The sequence below is a fragment of the Castor canadensis genome, chromosome 6 (assembly GCF_047511655.1).
Source record: "Castor canadensis chromosome 6, mCasCan1.hap1v2, whole genome shotgun sequence".
NCBI classification, from domain to species: Eukaryota; Metazoa; Chordata; class Mammalia; order Rodentia; family Castoridae; genus Castor; species Castor canadensis.
The window spans coordinates 143,100,574-143,125,093 of NC_133391.1; the positions used below are offsets into that span (position 1 = coordinate 143,100,574).

A 24,520-nucleotide genomic window follows, 5' to 3' on the forward strand; every position below is an offset into this window, starting at 1 on the left:
CAATGAATATTCTGAAGCCACAAGAACTCAAATGACTTGTTCAAGTTCACCTTGCTAACTAAGGAATGTCCTGCCCAGTCAGTGTCCTCTACTCTGTCTTGTTATCCCTTTGAAAAATGCTTCATCCTTCCAAAGTTGACTGTCTTTTTAAATCTTGGTATTAGAAGCATTGTACTTTAAATTTGATTTTTCTTTTTTACCCAACCTCATTAGGGAATGGCAGCGGCTGGCCGGTCTCAGGGACAACACAAGCAAAGAATTTGGGTCAACATTTCCCTTTCTGGGATAAAAATAATTGACGAGAAAACTGGGGTAAGAATTCGTGTTTACTGGCACCTCTGACCGGGGCAGTCTGACTACCCTGAAATTCAATGTGCTACTTGAATTTCAGCTTCCTTTTTTCCTTCTCAAAGTTTTATAGGAAAAAAATAATAGCATGTATTACTTCCCCACCTGTCATAGGCAGAAAACAGAATAGGAACTGAGGAGTCATGACACTTCATTTTGAAATTCACTTTCTATATAAGTCTACAGGTATGTTATAATATCACAAGGGTATTTGTTTTGGACTTCAGATATACAGTGCTAGGGTAATCCTAATCCCTGGTTTGGGGCACTTCCACAGGTCTATGCATGGGTCTCACTTTATTTGAATATATTGATTGTGTGTGAGCTTAACAGCTGACTTATGACATATCTAGCTTTTGTGCCCCACTCTCTTTTCCCTGCTTCCTTGCCCTATAGATGCAATCTTGCTTGTTTTTCTGTGGTTACTATTATCCTACCACATATGAACAGTTTTTCTTGTTTTGTTTTGTTTCTAACCCCTATCCAAAAGCTATCATACATCAAGTCTTAGATCCCTAGTTCAAGGCCAGCCTGGAGGACTGGCAGAGTGGCTTAGATGGTAGAGGGTCAGCCTGGAAGCCCAACACCCTGAGTTCAAGCCCCAGTGACAAAAAAAAAAAAAAAAAAAAAAACAACAAAGGCCTACATCTACATTACAAGACTCTATCTAAAAAAACAAAGAAAAAGATACTCTGTTCATATCAAGACTTGTGGGAAGATCTCTTTTTACTGTTCAGCACTTCCTAGAGATACTTATCTAACATACAAAATCCATCAGTCAGACTTAGGGCAGGGCACCCTGGTGCATGGTCACCAGCTGCTGGTCCTTAGGTCCTCAGGCGTCATTGTTTCCACCATCATCCTTCAACTCTTAATTCTTATTGGTGGCAGGTTTCTCTTGCAAGCATTCTCAACCTCTCTCTCTCTCTCTCTGTCTCTCTCTCTCTCTCTGTCCTCTCAAAATATGATCTTTTCAGTGATCTGAGACATTTGGAAACAAAAACCAAGATATACTCTGTCACATACAACTATCCCTAAAGAGTAGAATACTGTTGCAGGCTTGAAAAGATCGAGAGGCAGGGGGAAAGTGGGGAAGATACTTTAAGCCAATAAAGTTCCTGCCAAATGTCACTCCATGGACTTTCTAAGGCAGATGGAAAAATACTTGATGATAGCATTTGGTAACTTCTAGAATTTACCGGATGCACTGATTTTAATATTGTATAAGACAGTTCCTTGACTCCTCTGAGCCATTGGTAAAGAATCCTTGGGAGCACTTTTCTAAGTTATGCTGTTCACTGAGATTTGTTCTTGAGTTGGGAAGGTAGACTTACCTGGGTTGTTTTTTGTTTTGTTTTCATTTTATTTTGAGACCTCATCTTGCTAGTTGCCTGGATTGTTCTTGAACCCAGTAACGGGCTCAGGTGGTCCTCCTGCCTCAGACTCCCAAGTAACTCTAACTACAAGTGTGTATCACAATAACCAGCTAAACTTGGGTTGGTCTAAGGGTTATCTCTTCTTCACTTTAGAAATTCTTAAACTACTAATTCTTAGTCCTTCCTTGTACATAATATCACACTTCAGGGTAGGGAGAGTCAAGGATCAATATTTTAAAAAGGATCATTCTCCCCTCTTTTGTTTTCTAATCTTACTTCTTTTTGGAGCAATCTCTAGTAAGAATAAATATAACTCTGGCCTTCAACCACAGGCTAAAAAGTCTTTCTTTAAATGTTTTAATCTCTTTGTATACTCCTTCATATATCTGTCTGATGCCTAACTGTGCTAGCTGACAAATAGATTCTGTTTTCCTCAGTAAGTCATTCCTTATGTTCCTTTTTAAGGTAATAGAGCATGAACATCCAGTAAATAAGATTTCTTTCATTGCCCGTGATGTGACGGACAACCGGGCATTTGGTTACGTGTGTGGAGGAGAAGGACAGCACCAGTTTTTTGCCATAAAAACAGGGCAACAGGTGAGCTTCAAGTCTGAGGTTTACCTGGGAATGTGTTTTTTCTTGAGCACAGGAATGTCAGTGACTTAACTAGAAAACCTGTTGAGAACAATTTGTTAGACTAATAATGATTTCTTAAGCCAACAATGATTTCAGAGAATGACTGTTGATCTAAGGAACTTTTAAAAAATGTCACTGCCACTTGTGTGTGTGACACAGGAATTTTGAGAATGGACTTTCTATTTATAAGTTAATGCTAAATTTAGAACAATGGTGAGTTATGCCTACAAACCTTGAAGGGATTCAACAACAGTTAGTACCTCTTGTTTTGCCTAAATATTTGGAAAACCCAATTGCAACAAGTATTTCCCTAAACATCTGTATAACGTTTATTAACCTTACTATTCTTTATGTGGTGATGGGAGGGGTAATCCCCTATAAACCAGGGGAGGATAGTAAGGAGCTTTAAGAGAAAAAAGAAACCAGTCCTAATGAGAACTGACTGGGGACAATGGGGGAAAATACTGAGGATTAAACGCTGTTAACAATGCTTTCTCTTGCTTCAGGCTGAGCCATTGGTTGTTGATCTTAAAGACCTTTTCCAAGTTATCTACAATGTAAAGAAAAAGGAAGAAGAAAAGAAAAAGGCAAGTACTACTTAATACAAGTTCTGTTGAATTTAAAACTATATTCAGGACCATGTTTAAAATTTAATGTTCACATGCTTTGTCTGGAGTTGGCTTCTATAGAATTCTCTCTCCTTCCCAATAGGATAATGGATAGATGTTGTGGTAAAGAACTTTGGATTTTTGAACCCTGGCTCTAATTTTTTCTTTCTATAAGTTTCACATGGGTTGTAGGACTGCCCAGGACAACCTTGTTTAAGTCTAGAAACTCTATTTGAATCTAGCATTTATATGAAAAAGGGTGGGAAATGTAAGGCAAACTATGCAAGACTCTTCTTGCCTATGAAACAATAGATTCATTTGCTCCTTCATTCTCCTTAACCACAATTACTAAGATCTCTGAATTTGTATGTTTCTTTCTAGGCTGAAGAAGCCAACAAAGCAGTAGAGGTAAAAATCATATCTTCTTGTGAATTGTGTGTGATGTACACAGCTCTTGCTTTCTACTTGCCCAGTACTCTTTCCTCATAGCTTCTTGCTATATGTCTGTGAGCTCTCTAATCATGGAAAGTATATAGTGAACTGATCAACACCAAAATCATAACTGCTTAACATGCCAATATGGTAGGAAAGTAAATTCTATGGATAAGACTCATTAATTAAATGCTTAAATAATTGCCTTTTTTTTCCAGAATGGAAGTGAGCCCCTAATGACTCTTGATGATCAAGCCAACAAACTGAAATTGGTATGTATGTGGTGTTTTATGATTCTTACTCACCTGAACATGGTTCTACTTCCTGTAGATTTTGCTAATACCAAGTCTATATTGAATCCTGTGACAGTTATTTTCCTAAACACTAGTGCAACATTTATGTCAATATACCAAATAGTCTTTCTAGTAGATCACCTGAATCTAATCCAAATACATTTTAAGGTTACAGACCAGATAGATTTGCTTGGGGACAAGTCTATACTTCCTGACCTAAATTCTTTATTGTGAAATCTATATGAATTAAATGAAAATCCAATGTGGCAACTATTTTCCTTAGTTTAGAAAACAGTTACAACAATATACGAAGTAATCTTTTTTAGTAGACACATCTGAATCTAATCCAAATACTTTTTTAAGGGTGTTGACCAGATGGATTTGTTTGGGGACATGTCTACACCTCCTGACCTAAATAGTCCAACAGTAAGTGTTTGTTTTTAAATTTGCAATATAATGGAAATTACAACTATAATTCAAATTGGAAATTAACCAGAAATCACATTGAAATTTGGAAAGTGACTGCTGATTTTTTCACATAAAGTGTAAATGGCTGTTAGAACAAATGTGAACCTTAAGTCACCCTAGGAACCGACAGCACTAATTCAGATATTGCTTAGAAGTTAATTCTGAGTAAGAGCTCAGGCAATGTAGTCCTTTTGGTATTACTTAGGATCAGAAGGAGAAGCTGAATAATAACCCTTGGCATAGACCTGCTCGAAGGAAATATGATTCTTAGATGATTAATCATAAAGCTTCCTGGTCTTATCAGTTTTTTCCCTCTCTATTACAATTTATCAGCATAAACTTGTCATGAAGTAAGACTTAAATAAGCGGTTCAGTTATGTCCAACTAAAAAGCCTGCCCTTGTTAGAAAATTGCTAATTTTTAAAAGAACAGTATGGTATGACATTTTTTCAGTATTGGTGTATCTGTATCAACCATGTGAGAATGGAGCAATGCTTTCCTTTATAGATAAGAATATGTTGGGTCAGCAAAACCCTCATTTACCCAAAAAAGAGGCCCAAATTCAAGGGTTAACCCCTACCTTCAGACCTTCTAAAACAGGCCTCAAATGAAAGATTCATGTAATTCTGAATGACTTCTGGCAATTTGTGTAATTTATTTAATAGTTTCTTAAGTACCTGATATTGGCAAAGTACAGCACTGAGCAAGATGACTGAAATCAGTGCCTTCATTGAATTTACTGTGTAGCAGAGAGCAACATTAAAACCCGCCACAAAGCCTACTAATCAATGTTAATTACAGGGTATTTATCTACTTTTGAGATTCAGATAATGCTTTTGAGGAATTATTCTGACTTACCTCAACATGGTCCTACTTCCTATAGATGTTGCTAATACCAAGTCTGTACTGATTCCTGTGACAGCTATTTTCCTAAACATTAGTGCAACATTTATGTCAATATACAAAATAGTCTTTCTGATAGATCACCTGAATCTAATCCGAATACATTTTCCTAGACTTGAACATGCAGGATGAGAGGTGATAACTAGAAAAACAGGTAATCAGTCTAGAATAACAGGGGAAATGTCTAGCAGAGTCTCTTAAATCAGGAAATTTTCAAGCAAGTCTACATGACTAAGAAGGTCACAAGAACAAGCAGCAGGCTGGAGATGGAGTAAGATTCTCACTTTCCAGAGTCCTGAAGAAAATGCCAAGCCTGTGAAACCTTACTGTGTAAACCCGGGTCAGCTGAGGTGGGAACAGGAGCTGCATGCAGTCCTCCCTGCCTCTTACCCCATGTGAACCAGATATAAAGCTTGCAACAGAAAAGCTGTTTAGTATCTTTTAAGCAATGAGTCCCAACTCACTTGTCTATGGAAACTTTCATTCTTTATACTGTCTCTTAATGTTCTAAGAATAAACTTTTGAAATACTAGATTAGTGACCCTGACAGGTCCCTGTAGCTCTGAGATCCTTTTGATCCCTGAACAATTTTGTCATCTCCTCCATTAGGAACCACCTCCCCAAAGGAAATTGATGTCTCAGCAACCTACTTCCCTAGTATAGCATTCAAATAGGTTAGACTGAAAGACAACAAAGCACTCATGACAGAGGTGGAATTCCAGAGAAAGAGGCAAGGATGCACTGCACTGAATATTTAACCTGCTTTTGTAAGCTTCTGGAACATTTGGCAAATGGAAATAAAAGACACCATGAAAGATCCTCACTTAAACTTAACTTAAACTTCTCAAAAGCTTCTTGCATTCTAATTTTTGATTTGTAGAAATACAAGTTTTAGTTAAACTAATAAATGAAAATGGGGCTGGGTGTATACCTAAAATCCCTGGTTCTTGGGAGGCATACATTGGGAGGATCACAGTTTGTTGTTAGCCCAGGCAAAAAGTTAGTGAGATTCCCATCTCAACAAATAAACCAGGCATGGTGGTATATGTGTATAATCCCAGCTATAGGAAAGCATAAGCAGGAGGATCACTGCATAGGACTGCCCGAACAAAAAATGTGAGACCCTATCTGAAAAATAACTACAGCAAAAAAGGGGTAGGGGTGGGGCTCAAGTGGTAGAGTATCTGCCTAGCAAGTGTGAGGCCCAGTACCACTACTAAAATAAATAAATAAGTAAATAAATAAAATATAATAAATACAATCAAAGTAAATGGTATCTGATAAGGAGAAAGTTAGACTTTGACAACATGTTCTCATATATCAACTCATATTTATAGGTCACAAAATAGATTTATCTCTACTTAGCAAAACCAGCATGTTTAAAGATGTTCAACTCACACAACAGTTGCTCAGGAAGATGCTTCTGAAATGAGAAACAAATCTAAATTACCCAGACTTATTAGTGGTTCCAGATGACTATGGTTTTCCTCCAAATCAATACATAAACATTTTTTGCATTTCAAATAATATAATTTTTTACTTTTGGAAAACTACCTGTGTATTATCCTTCCACGTTGTTTCTGAAAGAGGTGGGGAGGTGCATGCTCTTTTACTTTTAAAACTTGATCATTTGAAAGCATTGTTATTATGAGAAGAAGATAAGACATGATCCACCCTTCCAGTAGATTAAATCTGATACAAGGGCTGGGGTCAAGATTGAAGTTCAATGTCATGGGTACACTTGTATATACCTCATAAGAGGGCCATGGGGAAGATGCAGGTAAAACTCAAATAGAAAAATCAATGAGAAAAGGCTTTGTAAAGAATCTGAATTTGAGTTGGGTCTTTGCAGTATGTAGGGAAGTAGATAATAGTTAGACCAGAATTAAACTGGGTTCTGTCACAGATCACTTGAAAATTGACCCAAGGAGGTTATTTTAATACATGTGAGGAATAGCAGGAAGTCACCAAAAGCTTTGAGTAGGAAAGTCCTTGATTTGGCAACCCTGAATGGTAACGTAAGATTAGCCATCCAGAGAAGAGATATGGAACCAAGTTTTAAAGTTTTATCTTTGTACAGACACCTGTGTAATTGGCTGCACGTCCCACTTCCTGGAGCTGCTTAAGAACAGGGACTGTAATTCACTTTCGTGTCTCTGGGGCATATGTCACAGGCGCTCGAATGGTGGCCAAGTGGATGGACTGTTGGCAGTCAACAAAGCAGCAGTGAAGCTCTGAGCAAAGGGCTGATGAGGTGTTTCGTATCCATCAGTTGTAGTCTGTGAACTAGACTCTTAAGCTTGGTTAACAGCAACGCCAACCTGAGGAGAGCCTTATACATTTTACTTATAGGGTGACTATTCAGAAGTCTAACATTGTGCCTCCTGTGTGATGTCCTAAGAACTTCTTCTGAAGTATTTGAAAAAGGAGAACTCTGCCAGCCGTGAACACCCATCTGTTCTAACATAGAGGTGGCTCATAAAAAATAAATAAATTGAAATCACAAGCTTTTATAAACACTTTTCCCTACCTTTTTGATTGTTTAAAGATCTCTTCATTAAGAGGTCATCCAATCCATTTCTCTGATTAAATTTTTTTAATTACAAGCTCTTTCTTGTGACTGATTCTTCTAATTATAAACTAGCTTTAAAAACTGCTTTTATACTTCACAGTAAAGAAAGTGAGAAGAGGGCTGAAGGGAATGGCTCAAGCCCTGAGTTTAAACTGCAGTGCCACCATAAAAAAGAAAGAAGAAAAAAAGCAGAAAAATAGAATACCTCTTAGGTCTGATTTTGCAGCTTCTTCTAGGCTGGACTTAAAAGTTGTTATTCTCTCTAAAGATGATGGGACCTCTTCGAATCTTTTTGTACTTTTTGGTTTGTGAAGTTAATATTCCTTTAAGTTACTTTTATCCCCTTACACTGCCCAGGATAATACTAGATGTCTCCTCTAACTTCACCTTCAGCTGTGCAGTGTTTATTGTTTATGACTAGCACAGTTAAATATTTAATGAATCAAAATCAGTCAGAAAGAAAGTCTGTCAGTATGAGACCCCTATTCCAGGGTAAATCATAGTTATGTCATGAATTAGAATGCAGCCTGGTTTGAAAAGTCAAGTTTGCTGATTTTATTTTGAGAAAAAATTTTATATAACAATGGAGAAACCAAATAATATACCATCTTTTTTTCTGGTCTGATAGAATTAGTAAAGCTAGGAATTTAGTATGTCATTAAGATTAAGTCTTAAACACACACCTCTTAGTTACACATAAATCAAAGATCAGTTACTCATTGACTTTAATGCTAAATGAATGAGATCACTGCCACAACACAGTGGCTTTTTTCATAAGCCATGTTATGAAAAAAATGTATAAATACAAGATGCTAATGTCTGATAGATAAGTATTTTGAGTCACTTTTATAGTAGGACGTAGACAAAAGAGAGCTGTCCAAGGAGAGATGAAGATGGTAAGGATGAATGGTCCAACTTGGCTAGCACCTTTAACAAAAGCATTAAACAATTAAGAAGGCATATCTGCAGGCTATAATAAAAAGAGACAATCTTCCCCCCCACCAAGAGGAAAGAATTGAAGTAATTACTGACTTTATCACAATCGGAACTATAAACATGGGACTGGTATAGTGATTCTGGGGTACAACAGAGCCATGCATACTCAAGGAGGAAGCAGACTAAGCTTCTGAAGTCACTTCACACAGTAAAGTTCAGAATACTTCGACAATCATTTAGAGTGACTCACAATCCGTTCTCTTTGACGTTCAAAGGCCTGAATTGAAATAATGCTGATAACGAGCTCAGCTCATCTGTAATAGGAACTCAAGTGAGCAGAGACATGAAGTAAACAGCACTAAGATTTCACTTAATGACTTCACTTAAGGAAGGCTAAGAGGGAGGGGCAGGAAGGACCTGCTACACAGCTAGTAAATTGCTCACAGGGAGTTGATAATGAGAGGTGAGAATAGTCAACCAGTTTATCAAGACCAAATACTAATGGGAATTTTGATAACCCTGGTCATTTTTATGTAGTTTTCTCATTTGAAATCATAACATGAACTAACACTTTCTTTCTTTTTTTTTTCTTCCCAAATGTGCTAGGAAAGCAAAGATATCCTGTTAGTGGATCTAAACTCTGAAATCGACACCAATCAGAATTCTTTAAAAGAAAATCCATTCTTAACAAACGGCGTCACCTCCTGCTCTCTTCCTAGACCAAAGCCTCAGGCATCCTTCTTGCCTGAACCTGCCTTCTCTGCCAATCTCCACTTCTTTCCCACCCCTAATCCTGATCCTTTCCGTGATGATCCTTTTGCACGGCCAGACCAATCGGCACCCTCTTCGTTTGATTCTCTCAAACCTCCAGATCAGAAGAAAGAGAATTCGAGTAGCTTGTCTACTCCACTGAGTAGTGGGCCCCTGAATGGTGATGTTGATTACTTTGATCAGCAATTTGACCAAATCTCTAACCGGACTGGCAAACAGGAAGCTCAGGCAGACCTCTGGCCCTTTCCAAGTACGCAAACCCAGCCAGCAGTGAGAACTCAAAATGGGGTATCTGAAAGAGAACAGAACGGCTTCCATACCAAATCTTCCCCGAACCCTTTTGTGGGAAGCCCTCCCAAAGGACTGTCTGTACTGAATGGCGTAAAGCAGGACATGGAAAGCTCTGTCCAGTCCTCACCACCTGACTCCATAGCCATTATCCCACCTCCACAAAGTACCAAACCAGGAAGAGGCAGAAGGACTGCTAAGGTGAATTGTCTTTTCCACATCTCCATTAGCAGAGTGCATGCTCGGTACCAGAGGGTGGTGTGACGCAAGCTCTCTTCCCTGCTGCTCTTGTAGTTTCCCGTGTGGCTGTGAAATAGAAGGTGGGAGAAGGCACTTCGGTCCTCCAGGATGACTTCCCTCTAATCGCCATTCTTTCTAAGCTTTGCACCAGTGTTTGTCACACCCTGCTTTCCGTTTGCATGTCTTGTCACTTAATACTGAACTAAACACAAGTTTTTCCGTTTTTAACGCTGCTAATGCTTCTGTAGTACTGGTAAGTTTGATCGTTATGTTCTGGGATGGGGGGCAAGAGTTCTCGTGATTCCCTTTGTTGTGGACCCACACTAACACATGCCCTACAGGCCCAGTGTATCCTATTAATGTCTATGGTGGTGGTATAGAATTCTCAAGCCTATTTCCTCATTCAAATATTCACTTAATAATCCATCTTAGAAAAAACTTACTAATTTACTTGTACCTCTACTATTACCAGCTTCATTCAAAAGCAATTCAAACTGCACTTTCTATAGGTAGCTTTAAAAACTCACAAGGACTAAGCAAGTTTGCCTAACAGTTTAAACTCTACCATCTCTATATAGACTGGTTTAAATCAAATGGAATGATCAAAATTACTTAAGATGCTTATTTATGGCTGTCCTTACCAGCTTCATGCTTTTCGCCAATAAGGAGACTAGACCCATACAAATGTATAAAGATCAAAGCAGTTTTCACTTTGCAATGCAAGTCCAAGCTTGTATCAGTCACTCAAACCCAATAGTCCACCCATCGAAGTGATTTGTATTTTTTATTTCTCTCATCAATCTTGTTTTTGTTTTTGTTTTGTTTTGTTTTTGTAGTCGTTGTTGTCATTTATCAGTATTAAGAAAAAAAAAGTTTTCATTTTTGTAGCTCTCAGGTTTGGGGCTAGAGAGTAGGAGAAAAATCAAAGCTGTATATCACTGTTGCTAAATAACTCTTCTCCCTCCCTCCCCTGTTCTGTCAGTCTTCAGCAAATGACTTGCTTGCATCAGACATCTTTACTCCTCCCGTCTCAGAACCTGCAGGCCAGACATCGCCCACAGGACAGTCTGCAGCCCCACAGACCAACCCTCTGGATCTCTTCAAAACAAGTGCTCCTGCCCCAGTGGGACCCCTTGCAGGTCTAGGTAGGTGCCTAGAGGGAGAATTAGTTGTGGTTCTGCTAGTTTCACCATAGAACAATGATATGTAGGAGGAAGGCACTTCCTATCAGTAAAGGGTTCCATGGACATAAGACTAGAAATCCCAAGCAGCCTTTCTTCCCACTTCTCAACCCTCTCTCGTTTGGTACTCCTGTCTTGTAACTGAAATTCAGCTGTTTGAGTTACTATGTGACAAGAAATCCATTTTTGGTATTGCATGTACCTGAAAAAACTGGCAATAGCTTTGTGGGAGTTGTAAGGGATTCTGAAGTCAGACCAGCTTCAACAGTGAAAAGGAGATGACAGGAGAGAGTCTAATGTGTCATCTATGTTGGAAAAGTAACAACATTTATGCCTACCATGTGTTTGCCATAATAAACTCTCTATATCCACTTTTCACGCATTATGTGCCCAAGAAGGGTATAGGTTAAGGCTGCAGCAATGCTAAGTCCTAGAAAGAAAGACTAGGATGTGGGCCCAGCTCTGTCCATAGGCATATGGGGCTGTGGGACAGTCTCACATCCTGAGCAGTTTCTGAAAACATCCCCCTTAGCAGCTCCTTGCCAATACATTGCTGGCAGAGTGTTTTAATAGAGTTAGAACATAAGTACTAGAAAGCTGAAGTTGGAAAGAGCACAGACTGGGAAGAGATGGAATTTTATCAGATACCTAGGATAGGTTGGTGTTCTCATTGGTAAATGTGTCCCTAGTTCATGAGAGCCACTGAGCCATTCTGCTTAAGGATAATGGTGATGGAACCTTGTCTGAGGGCTGGCCCACTACTCTCCATCACAGCCTCCCGTTCTTTTCAGATTCCATAATACAGTTAGTACAGTTTCCAGAAGCCCCAACAATAATCTTTGCTGTCCTGCAGGGGACTATCTTTGTTTCTTCTTGGCACCTCTACAAACTCCAAATGGAATCTAGCTTGGGAGGTGAGGGACCATTGATGAAGAAAGACTTACCTCCCCTTTTGGAAAAATTTGACCAGGGATCTTGGTTTGGTTTTCTCTGCTTCTTACAGAGTGAGTCACCTCTCTGTTGCATTCTCTGTCTTTCTCTCTCTGTCTCTTTTTCTCTCTCTCTCTCTCCCTCTCTTTCTCTCTCTCTCTTTCCTATTTTTCATGCAAAGGAAACTATTTTAGTTCTTTACAATGAATCTGTTTAATCATATCTGCAGTAAGTAGAGGGGCAATAAAGGAGGTGTTACCTTACCACTAAGTGGCTAAAATTCATGTGACTGTGAGATGCCAATGTGTCCCAGGTCTCTGCTGGACATTTACGCCATTGAGATACTCTCCTAATTACTTTGTGTCTCTTGGGGGCTTCTGCTTCTTCGTTGCTTTTTCTTGCATCCCCATGTGGAACAGGTTGGTTCCTTCACAGAAAAGCAGAGAACTTGCTCACAGTGCCTGTGAGTAGATCACATCACAGATCTTTGTAGTCTAATATCAATGCCCTGAAGAATTTTTACAGCCAATATTTAACAAGTCAGCCTGAAAATACAGCTGGACCCTATAATTGTTAATTTATTCAGACGAAGTGAAGCTTTTTGGCTAAGTGCCCCTGTTGAGGCCTTGGGGTATACAACTACAGAATACTGATGATTCTTCCAAGTTTGGACATGGAACTCAAACTGAGCCCCACAGTATAGCCCCTGTCCACTAGCAGGGATCCTCAGCCAAACCATGGAAGGTTGTAGGTCTGGCTTCCGCTAGACCCAGCTGGGAGACTGTCTCCTCTGGAAATCTTGGGGGGTGGGGAGAGGGTATTACAGAAAGCTGAGCCCTCGGCTTTGACTTGCTACTCTGCGTTTTGATCTAGCTTCAGAAAGTAATAAAATTAATGCTTTATACCACACTCCCTTTTCCCTTAGTCCTTGTCCCACTTTCTCCAGCTGGGCCATAAATGTCGTAAAAGCACAATGGATAGAATCTGGTGGATGGAAATGAAGTATATACTGGGAAAGCCTTTAATTCCTGGCAAATGTATTTTTTAAATACATTTTCAAACACCACTCCTTCAGATATAACCTATAACTAAAGCCATGCATTTTCCTAAGGAAAGGCAAGTAGTCCAATGTGAAAGATTAAAAAAAAAATCTACTTTCTTTTTTTGCACATCTAATTGATGGAAATTTTTGGTGAGTGACTCTCAATTCAGTTAGAAAAATTTAAATAAATTTGTTTTGAAGCACTAGCATTAACTTTGTTCAAACTAAATCTCTTAGTGCCTGTGTGTGTAGAACCTAAGAGACTTTGTCCTCTGATTTGTTATGAAGGGAATATATTCTTTCATGTAAATGAAGCCTAATTTGTCCATGAAATTAGTATTTGAATTAGCATGTCATTAATAGTCCTATGCCTTGCTGTCAAGGGGGCAGAATGGGGCGGTTAGAGTGCTGTGTTTGGAGCATCTGTGGTCACTGACTACAACATTTCCAAGTTTAATTGTGTTCGTTACCTGATTCTCTCACCATGAAAATAAGCATGTTGCTTAAGGAAGGTGGCCTTTTCTGAGACCCACCTCTCTCTGTGAGTGCAATGAATATATTCCTGGCCAGGTGATCAGCATTTATGATAATAGAGTCAAGTACTAAGACGATCCAAGACAGAATATCTGCCTACATCAGCCCCTAACTACCTAACCCAAGCTTGAAGACCTGTTCTTGATTGAATTAGAAAACTCCTAATGAAAGACTGCTGTGCTCCAAACCTCAAAGCAAGTAGATTTCAAGAGCATAACATCAGCATCATCCATTAATAAGAATGAGGCTGAATTTAGGGTTTTGTTAGTGGTGACAGTTTGACTGATTCACTAATATACTTGGGAACACACCGGAAGAAAATGTCCTACATATTAGAAAAAGATGTGAGGGCTGAGCCTCTTGAGAGAAGCCAGCAGTTTCTAATTCCTAACCAAATGGCAAGGATGTAGACAGTGCTGCCATTCACCCACAGAGAGGACCAAGCCCTGACACGGCCATGTTACCTCAGAAGTGTTTTTGTTTCTTCTTGTCTTTTCTCCTCCCTTTCTCATTTAAATACTCTGCTGTAACTTCTGGCAAGGGTTAGTGAATGACACATGGCAGGAAGCACATTTATTTGAAACAGCCTCCCTAGGATAACAGCCTTTCTTCCATTTTAATATGTAAAAGTCTAAAGCTATCTTGGCATTGGCTAAATTTTATCTTCTCTTTATATAGCTGTGTCAACTTTGGCAGCGTTGAAAAGCAAGGAAACTTAGAAATAGTTTCTTTGGGATGGAGGCATGCTGAGGCCTTATGCGTAATAGCTTGGCTTCCATCAGTCTCCAGACACAAACCATCTGTTAAATAAAAGGATTGAATAAATAACTCAAAGAGTCCAATGGATTATCTTAACTAACTACTTCATAGTCAGTGTGGTTTGTATATAAAAATGTGTTCACTCAACACGTTTATATATACAAGCCTGCTATGGAAAGGCTCTACTGTAATTTTTTGAGATATCAGTACATATAGGAGCTCATTTTTTCATGACTACATATTTATGGATTGTATTTCCCTTCTAATGAGAAAGTGAAAAAGATGTGGTAGAAAGAACATGGACTTCTGAATGCTAACTACCCTGTCTGTGTTAACTAGTTAACCTATATGATTAAAGCATGTAATATGCATATGTAAAAATGTCACAATGAAATTCATTATTTTATACAGTTGGTATATGCTAACTTAAAATAGAGAATCCTTCTCAAGCTTGTCTCCTGATAACTACTTTCTCCCTCTTCCCTCAGGTGGTGTACCAGTTACACCCCCTCAGGCAGGACCTTGGAGCACAGCTGTAGTCTTCAGTCAGCCCACTTCAGTGATCCCAGGAGCTATGATGAGTGGTCAGCCTTCGGGTTTCAATCAGCCAGTTGTTTTTGGTACAAACCCAGCTGTTCAAGGTTGGAGCCAGCCTTCATCCTTTGCAGCCTCAACTCCCCCTCCAGCCCCTGTCATTTGGGGCTCTTCTGCATCTATGGCACCCAATGCATGGTCATCAACAAGCCCTTTGGGGAATCCTTTTCAGAGCAATATTTTTCCACCTTCTACCATGTCCACTCAGTCCTCTTCTATGCTTTCGTCTCTCCTGGTCACTCCTCCTCAGCCACCTCCCAGAACTGGTCCTCCAAAGGACATCCCAAGTGATGCCTTCACTGCCTTAGACCCACTTGGGGATAAAGAAGTCAAGGAAGTGAAAGAAATGTTTAAGGACTTCCAACTGAAGCAGCCACCTGCTGTGCCTGCAAGGAAGGGAGATCAGCCTCCCACTGGAACTACAAGTGCCTTCTCCAGTTATTTTAACAGTAAGGTTGGCATTCCTCAGGAGAATGCAGACCATGATGATTTTGATGCCAAACAACTGTTGAACAAAATCAACGGTAAGCCTACTGTGCCAACGAGTGTTCCCACTATCATATAGGCCCAGCAGTTCCCTCACAAGAGCCTCTCCCATCCAACAAGGTCATGCTCTTGGTTCTTTTGGTATTGAAGGTTATGGAGGCAATTTAACCATTTACCTTTTAGAGCCAACCATTTACCCTGGCCAATTCTTAGGGCTGGCCCAATGCTGCCCTCTAGTGACAGTTTTTGAAAGGATCGCCAAACACTGTTGAAATACAATGAATTGTGATACTTGGGAGAGTTGATTAATAAAGGCTCATCCACACTCCAACACCTTAAACAAGGGAATTATGGGTTTTACATCAGATAAATGGCTTTCTCTTTTGAGAAGAGATGGAAAATCTTTACAAGTTCTAGTATGTAGTAGTGATTTTTATTCCATCAATATAAATTTCATAAGTATGGAAGTAAGTTTCAAATAACAGTTGATTGGAGTGGTGGAACATGTGCTATATTTGAGGAAAATGTGTCCACTGACTGCTTGGGTTTTACCTTCTAGAACCACCAAAGCCAGCTCCCAGACAAGGTGCCATACCAGTGACCAAATCTGCTGACAATGGATTTGAGAACCCTTTCTCTAAAGGTTCCTTCAGCTCACCACAACCCTCTGTAAGTATCACTGCCAGAAACTATTGTGCCAAAGTACAAGCCAGACAGAGCTACCTCCTGAGTTAATCTTGCAAGCATAATCACATTGTAATGGTAAGGTCTGTTTGACTTGAGAAATTCCAGTGTACACATTGATTTAAACTGAAGTAAGATTATTTTTATAGGAACTACTGTCTTCTGAATTGAGAAATATTATGTAGAAAATGTACTTCCTATCTCAAATAAGATGGCTTCTGTTGGGCACCAGTGGCTCATACCTGTAATCCTAGCTACTCAAGAGACAGAGATCAGGAGACGGAGGTTCGAGGCCAGCTTAGGCAAATAGTTCATGAGATCCTATCTCAAAAATACCCAACACAAAAAATGTGGGTGGTGGAATGTCTCAAGTGATAGAGCACCTACCTAGTCAGCATGAGGCCTTGAGTTTAAACCCTCACTCTCAAAAAAAAAAAAAAAAAAAAACCTAATGGCTTGTGAAAGCATTTGGGGAGTAAATTGAACCAAAATACTATCTTAAAAACTCTTTTAAAGATTTACATTCTTGATTTCCCGGTTACGGTTCTATAGCTCATCAAAGTAATATTTCCCATGGCGGGGGGGAACTGTAATTCACCTGACACTTGATTTTTGTATAAATAATATATATCACCATTTATAAGCTGATTGGCACAAATCATTGTGTCATTATATATTGTCTGATTGGTTTCTGACCTAAGTGGTTTTTAAAGAAAGTTGAGGTCTTAATTAAAAGTTCTTATTGTGACTGTAATTATTATTTTTGTTCACTGGATGGTTTTATGTCCTTAGATGGCTCCTCCACAGACCATATCTTCTGATGGATATAAGGATCCTTTTGGAAATCCTTTTGCCTAACTTCTGTAAGTAGAAGCTCCTATTAAGCTTATCTTGACTGAGGGTGAGAAAAGGTGACATGGATTTTTTTTCTCTTTTATTATTCATATGTGCATACAAGGCTTGGTTCATTTCTCCCCCCCGCCCCCACCCCCTCCCTTACCACCCACTCCGCCCCCTCCCTCTCCCCCCACCTCAATACCCAGCAGAAACTATTTTGCCCTTATTTCTAATTTTGTTGTAGAGGGAGTATAAGCAATAATAGGAAGGAACAAGGGTTTTTGCTGGTTGAGATAAGGATAGCTATACAGGGCATTGACTCACATTGATTTCCTGTGCGTGGGTGTTACCTTCTAGGTTAATTCTTTTTGATCTAACCTTTTCTCTAGTACCTGTTCCCCTTTTCCTATTGGCCTCAGTTGCCTTAAGGTATCTGCTTTAGTTTCTCTGCGTTAAGGGCAACAAATGCTAGCTAGTTTTTTAGGTGTCTTACCTATCCTCACCCCTCCCTTGTGTGCTCTCGCTTTTATCATGTGCTCAAAGTCCAATCCCCTTGTTGTGTTTGCCCTTGATCTAATGTCCACATATGAGGGAGAACATACGATTTTTGGTCTTTTGGGCCAGGCTAACCTCACTCAGAATGATGTTCTCCAATTCCATCCATTTACCAGCGAATGATAACATTTCGTTCTTCTTCATGGCTGCATAAAATTCCATTGTGTATAGATACCACATTTTCTTAATCCATTCATCAGTGCTGGGGCATCTTGGCTGTTTCCATAACTTGGCTATTGTGAATAGTGCCTCAATAAACATGGATGTGCAGGTGCCTCTGGAGTAACAGTCTTTTGGGTATATCCCCAAGAGTGGTATTGCTGGATCAAATGGTAGATCGATGTCCAGCTTTTTAAGTAGCCTCCAAATTTTTTTCCAGAGTGGTTGTACTAGTCTACATTCCCACCAACAGTGTAAGAGGGTTTCTTTTTCCCCGCATCCTCACCAACACCTGTTGTTGGTGGTGTTGCTGATGATGGCTATTCTAACAGGGGTGAGGTGGAATCTTAGCGTGGTTTTAATTTGCATTTCCCTTATTGCTAGAGATGGTGAGCATTTTTTCATGGGTTTTTTGGCCATTTGAATTTCTTCTTTTGAGAAAGTTCTGTTTAGTTCACGTGCCCATTTCTTTATTGGTTCATTAGTTTTGGGAGAATTTAGTTTTTTAAGTTCCCTGTATATTCTGGTTATCAGTCCTTTGTCTGATGTATAGTTGGCAAATATTTTCTCCCACTCTGTGGGTGTTCTCTTCAGTTTAGAGACCATTTCTTTTGATGAGCAGAAGCTTTTTAGTTTTATGAGGTCCCATTTATCTATGCTATCTCTTAGTTGCTGAGCTCCTGGGGTTCCATTGAGAAAGTTCTTACCTATACCTACTAACTCCAGAGTATTTCCTACTCTTTCTTGTATCAACTTAAGAGTTTGGGGTCTGATATTAAGATCCTTGATCCATTTTGAGTTAATCTTGGTATAGGGTGATATACATGGATCTAGTTTCAGTTTTTTGCAGACTGCTAACCAGTTTTCCCAGCAGTTTTTGTTAAAGAGGCTGCTATTTCTCCATCGTATATTTTTAGCTCCTTTGTCAAAGATAAGTTGCTTATAGTTGTGTGGCTTCATATCTGGATCCTCTATTCTGTTCCACTGGTCTTCATGTCTGTTTTTGTGCCAGTACCATGCTGTTTTTATTGTTATTGCTTTGTAATATAGTTTGAAGTCAGGTGTTGTGATACCTCCTGCATTGTTCTTTTGACTGAGTATTGCCTTGGCTATTCGTGGCCTCTTGTGTTTCCATATAAATTTAACAGTAGATTTTTCAATCTCTTTAATGAATGTCATTGGAATTTTGATGGGAATTGCATTAAACATGTAGATTACTTTGGGGAGTATCGACATTTTTACTATGTTGATTCTACCAATCCATGAGCATGGGAGATCTCTTCACTTTCTATAGTCTTCCTCAATCTCTTTCTTCAGAAGTGTATAGTTTTCCTTGTAGAGGTCTTTCACATCTTTTGTTAGGTTTACACCTAGGTATTTGATTTTGTTTGAGGCTATTGTAAATGGAATTGTTTTCATACATTCTTTTTCCGCTTGCTCATTGTTAGTGTATAGAAATGCTAATGATTTTTCTATGTTGACTTTATATCCTGCTACCTTGCTATAGCTATTGATGATGTCTAGAAGCTTCTGAGTAGAGTTTTTTGGGTCTTTAAGGTATAGGATCATGTCGTCTGCAAATAGGGATATTTTGACAGTTTCTTTACCTATTTGTATTCCTTTTATTCCTTCTTCTTGCCTAATTGCTCTGGCTAGGAATTCCAGTACTATGTTGAATAGGAGTGGAGATAGTGGGCATTCTTGTCTGGTTCCTGATTTTAGAGGGAATGGTTTTAATTTTTCTCCGTTAAGTATAATGCTGGCTGTAGGTTTGTCATATATAGCTTTTATAATGTTGAGGAACTTTCCTTCTATTCCTAGTTTTCTTAGAGCTTTTATCATGAAATGATGTTGGATCTTATCAAAGGCTTTTTCTGCATCTATTGAGATGATCAAGTGGTTTTTGTCTTTGCTTCTGTTAATGTGGTTTATTATGTTTATTGATTTTCATATGTTGAACCACCCCTGCATCCCTGGGATGAAGCCTACTTGGTCGTGGTGAATAATCTTTTTGATGTGTTGCTGAATTCGGTTTGCCATTATTTTGTTGAGGATTTTTGCATCAATCTTCATTAAGGAGATTGGCCTATAGTTCTCCTTTTTGGAGGTGTCTTTGCCTGGTTTTGGGATAAGTGTAATACTGGCTTCATAAAATGTGTTTGGCAGTTTTCCTTCCCTTTCTATTTCATGGAACAGTTTAAGGAGGGTTGGTATCAGTTCTTCTTTAAAGGTCTGATAGAATTCAGCAGAGAATCCATCAGGTCCTGGACTTTTCTTTTTGGGGAGACTCTTGATTGCTGCTTCAATTTCATTTTGTGTTATAGGTCTATTCAGGTGATTAATTTCCTCTTGGTTCAGTTTTGGATGATCATATGTATCTAGAAATCTGTCCATTTCTTTTAGATTTTCAAATTTATTTGAATATAGGTTCTCAAAGTAGTCTCTGATGATTTCCTGGACTTCCATGGTGTTTGTTGTTATCTCCCCTTTTGCATTCCTAATTCTACTAATTTGGGTTTTTTCTCTTCTCATTTTAGTCAGGTTTGCCAGGGGTCTATCGATCTTGTTTATTTTTTCAAAGAACCAACTTTTTGTTTCATTAATTCTTTGTATGTTTTTTTTGGTTTCTATTTCGTTGATTTCAGCTCTTATTTTTATTATTTCTCTCCTTCTATTTGTTTTGGGATTTGCTTGTTCTTGTTTTTCTAGGAGTTTGAGATGTATCATTAGGTCATTGATTTGGGATCTTTCAATCTTTTTAATATATGCACTCATGGCTATAAACTTTCCTCTCAAGACTGCCTTAACTGTGGGTGACATGGATTTTAAGATTGATATTTTATTTTTAGAATTTGGAAAAAGTTAAACATATAATTTAGGAAAAACATATAATTAGGAAAAAGTTAAACAGATAATCCAATAATGACTAGGCTGAGCATTTAAGAAAATAATTCTTAAATGCATCAAAATAGTAATATAGGATATGAATTTCCATCTTACATTTTCAAAATTTTAGTTCTGTGCAGAAGTAAAACAATATAACATTTTAGAGAGAGAGAGAACACTTTCTAGCTTTTTTACCATCATATTGAAGTTATTGCAAAGTATCCTAGTAACAATATAGTTCCCTGTAAAACAAAAATGCAATTCTGAGGCCCTTCTAAAGCCACCAACCAAGTCAGCTAAATGAATGATGATCACAACTCTTCTGTCATTTCTTTCTTTAGGAGCAATCTCAATTAAAGTTGGTCTGCAATAGTCTAATAGTATTAACTTTAAAACCAGTGATATCTGCTAATGTCTCCTTCTGAAGAACTGCAAGGTCAAAGTGGTCCAGATAGGTTGATTCTTCTTTTCTAGTGCACTTTATTCTAGTTAAGCTATTAGGTATAGTCACCTTCCCCTGTACCCTTGCAAGAACTTGGTACAGTCTGTTCATTTTCAACAGTAAATGGCACCATGTTCTGATGTTAGACATTGAAGTGAGAAGGGAAAAGGAGATGAATCTTCATTAGAGAGGTAGCACACAGCTGGTAGAGATGAAACAAGAAAAAGAATGAAAAGAATACGAGCCTGTTTTTTTTTTCAATCATGCCTCATCCAAGCAGAGACACTACAGTATGTCTTGCCCCATTTGTAATTAAATTGTTTTAAGTTCATAAATATCTTAAATGTGACATCAACAATAAGATTGAGTTTACAGTAGTCTCCCTGTCTCCCCTTATCCATGATAAATATGTTGCAAGACCCCCAGCAGATGCCAAAAACCATGGATAGTACCAAATCCTATGTATACTGTTTTCCTATATGCACATGCCTATGATAGCTTAATTGATAAATTAGGCACAGTCAGAGCTTAGCAACAATAATTAATAACAATAACTTGTTAGAGTAATACATCGGGTAGGGAGAACTATGGTAGAAAGCAGTAGGTAACATTGTTGAGCATTTGTGTGAATTGTTTTATTACACGCTCTATATTTATTACCTTATTTTGTATTACCTTATACGTCAGCTCTAGGAGATACATTAATGACATTTTTAATAATGACTTGATATTTAATACATTCATATTCAATTCAAAATTCTAACCACAGGTTTTTCTCTTCCCCTTATTTCTCTAGAAACTTGGAATGCTCCAGAGGAATGAAAAGGTTAGCCTTTTCATTTTCAAAAGCTTCAAGGATAAAGCTAATAATAGCCAGACATGTCCTGACCTCTGTCCTTGTTCCAGCTTTGACATATTATCCATTGCCTTATTTCTTCTTACCTCTTCCACTTTAAAAATGCCTTTTACTTTCTGTCTAGGCTAAAGCTAATCTGAATCTATGGCTTTATGTAAATTAAGATCCTAAACTCTCTAGCTTAAATGTAAATGAAGTAGCTTCCCTACCTCCCCTTGCCTTCATGTCCCTTGAACTTTCCAGAATACTCTTCCTTTCTACCCTCTGGTTGGAAAATGCAGCTACCACAACCCCTTATATTATACCGTTTCAAGGAAATGCCCTAATCCTTTTAGGTCAAAGCCATTTGAGTTTTCTATTTTAGAGCATAAAACCTAAAGATTCTACTAGAGCAAGGTACCTTCTTCAAAGATGACTTGCTTCAGACACAAAGAATTTTTTAAATAAAGTGGAAGCAAGTCCATCTTCTCCTTAGATACTTTGGAATCTGCTATAGCTGGGGAAATTTTGAAGACATTTTCTCCTATTTTTGAAAATCAATTTCTCCCAATACCAAAACTATCCCTTTCTAATTTACTGCTTGCAAAAGCATTATTCATTCTTCTTTCCCTCTGATTCTTTTTTCAGTCCATTTTACTCCTGGGTTCATATAACATTACTTTCCTTTTATAAGGAACAGACTTTCATGGGGGAAAAAAAAATCAAATGAGTCACAGATCTGGAGCCTCCTTTCCTTCTCATTAATGGTTAGTCCAGTAACTAGAATTGCAAGTGGATACAACCTGTACCCTCCCTATGGACTAAGGGACCATCCTTTTGAGCTGAAGTTCCAGAAGAGCAGTTAATGTGAAAGAGAAATTGAACTAAACTCAACAATGAAGGACCATATTCTGAAGAGCAACATATCACGGAGCTAAATGTAACTGTGCCAAACACACAGGGTCCATACTGTGGTCATGCTAGGCCTTTATCAAGAAACTGGAAAACTTTCTTGAAGCCACATCTCATAGTTAGTAGGAAGATAAATGGGAGGGGAGAAGATGACAAACAACTATTTGGGTTTATCATTGAAAATCTAATGTCTGCAATATTTTTCTCCTCATAACCTTGGGAACTTTCCCAGTTCATTTTCAGTCCTATTGTTAGCACAGTTCTGAAGGGTTTGTTCTTGCCAAAATTAGTTTGCCTTGTTTATGTTGGATTTTTTAAATATTATCTCTTGACCCTTAATGCTCAGGTATTTGTGGGTGTTTATCAACCACATACAATGTTACCTTTGGGTGGAAGAAGAGGATCACTGCTCAGGATTTAAATAAGAAGATGGCCTGGTGAGCCTCTATTGATTAGCCCCAAGTAGTCCAAGCTAAAGTCCTGTGATTTTATGTTTAATGGTAATAGTTGATTATCTACAGTGTAATTTTCTGTCTGGCTTCGTACTCAGTCATCATAAACACAGACTTGAAATAGTCCTTTAAAAGCCCAAGTACCTAAACATGCTAAACTGGAGGTAACTATTTTTAGGTAGTTGAAAATTTGAAAGTACTGATCAGCCACACAACTGTTTTGTACATACTTAATTTCTTGTGCACTTTTCTGTATGCAAATAAAGCTATAAATTTACTCATTTCAATAAACTGGAATGGCAAAATCTCCTACAGTTACCATCTACTTATTTTAGTTTTTGACCTTAGCTTTGGTTTCACTGTTATGGCTGAGGTATAAAACATACCAGCGTTCTTGGGGCAGGGGGATTTTTCTTACTTCAGTCATTCAGTTTTTTTTGCTCTTCAGCAAAACCAAATGCTCTGCTAGATACACTAATTACTTGGTAACAGTTCTCTGACATATCAAAAATAACCTTTTTTCAGTGACAGATTCAAAGCCCATTAACAGAACACCGTGTAAACGCACCTAGCCAAATAAGCGTTATTCTTTACTGAAATACTAGATGTCATGTGTTGTGCGTGTCTGAAGCAAGCGGTTCTTAAACTATTTGTTGAATAGTTGCCACACATTCTCTTGCCCTGGTGTATATGTTTGACACATAGCTATATGTTATCGTTCAAACATGCGTACATGTCTAAATAAATTAGGGGCTGCTTAAGTTACAAACAAAAGCCACCCATACTAGTATATGTAAGCAAATTTTAGTTATAATATATTATAAATTGTGACAAAGATGAAGAGAAGTACAAATCCATGAGGTAGGACCATGAGTAAATTATCATTCAATTTTTTCAGTGCTTTTTCCTCTTGTCTCAAATACATATCTACTCCCTTCCTGAGAATTTAACAGTCTGTGGATAAGAGGTACTCCAAAAATACCTCAATGGATGTCCAGTATGAAAACCATTCATGGGTACAATACTGTCCATGTCTTTTACCTTTTGCTCCCCTTTATTCAGTCCTGTTTGACCTTGGCGTCCCCTTTAAGGAGACCAGTCTAAGTTGGTACCGGTCACTCAGGAGAGCAACACTGTCAGGTGGGCAGGTCAATAATCCGATAATTTTAAAAATTAGGACACTCTTAAACATTCTCACTTGTTATGAAAGTTCAATGTTCTCATTTATTTCAAGAACACCTGGAATGGACTAGGAGTATAGCTGAGTGTTAGGATACCTTCCCTAGTGTGTGAAAGGTCCTGGGATTAACCACAGCACTGGCAAGAAAACAAAACCACAACCACAAAAACCCTAGAACTAT

General features: G+C 38.4%; 1 protein-coding gene across 6 annotated transcripts in view; it reads left to right on the plus strand.

Annotated features, from left to right (window-relative positions):
- The window catches only part of Dab2 (DAB adaptor protein 2), a 171,677-nt gene extending 148,209 nt beyond the window's left edge, over nt 1-23,468 (plus strand). For 3 of the 6 annotated variants that reach the window (XM_074077557.1, XM_074077556.1, XM_020166639.2), the window contains 12 exons: nt 214-312; nt 2,190-2,321; nt 2,867-2,947; nt 3,350-3,376; nt 3,619-3,672; nt 4,057-4,119; nt 9,179-9,832; nt 10,854-11,016; nt 14,806-15,435; nt 15,957-16,066; nt 16,874-16,944; nt 21,757-23,468. In XM_074077557.1, coding sequence (XP_073933658.1) covers nt 214-312; nt 2,190-2,321; nt 2,867-2,947; nt 3,350-3,376; nt 3,619-3,672; nt 4,057-4,119; nt 9,179-9,832; nt 10,854-11,016; nt 14,806-15,435; nt 15,957-16,066; nt 16,874-16,939 — 2,079 coding nt within the window. In that variant the 3' untranslated portion in view covers nt 16,940-16,944; nt 21,757-23,468. The remainder of the gene's footprint in view (nt 1-213; nt 313-2,189; nt 2,322-2,866; nt 2,948-3,349; nt 3,377-3,618; nt 3,673-4,056; nt 4,120-9,178; nt 9,833-10,853; nt 11,017-14,805; nt 15,436-15,956; nt 16,067-16,873; nt 16,945-21,756) is intronic. The other 3 variants (XM_074077558.1, XM_074077559.1, XM_074077560.1) reach the window with 3 other exon arrangements.
- The last annotated feature ends 1,052 nt before the right edge of the window (nt 23,469-24,520 follow it).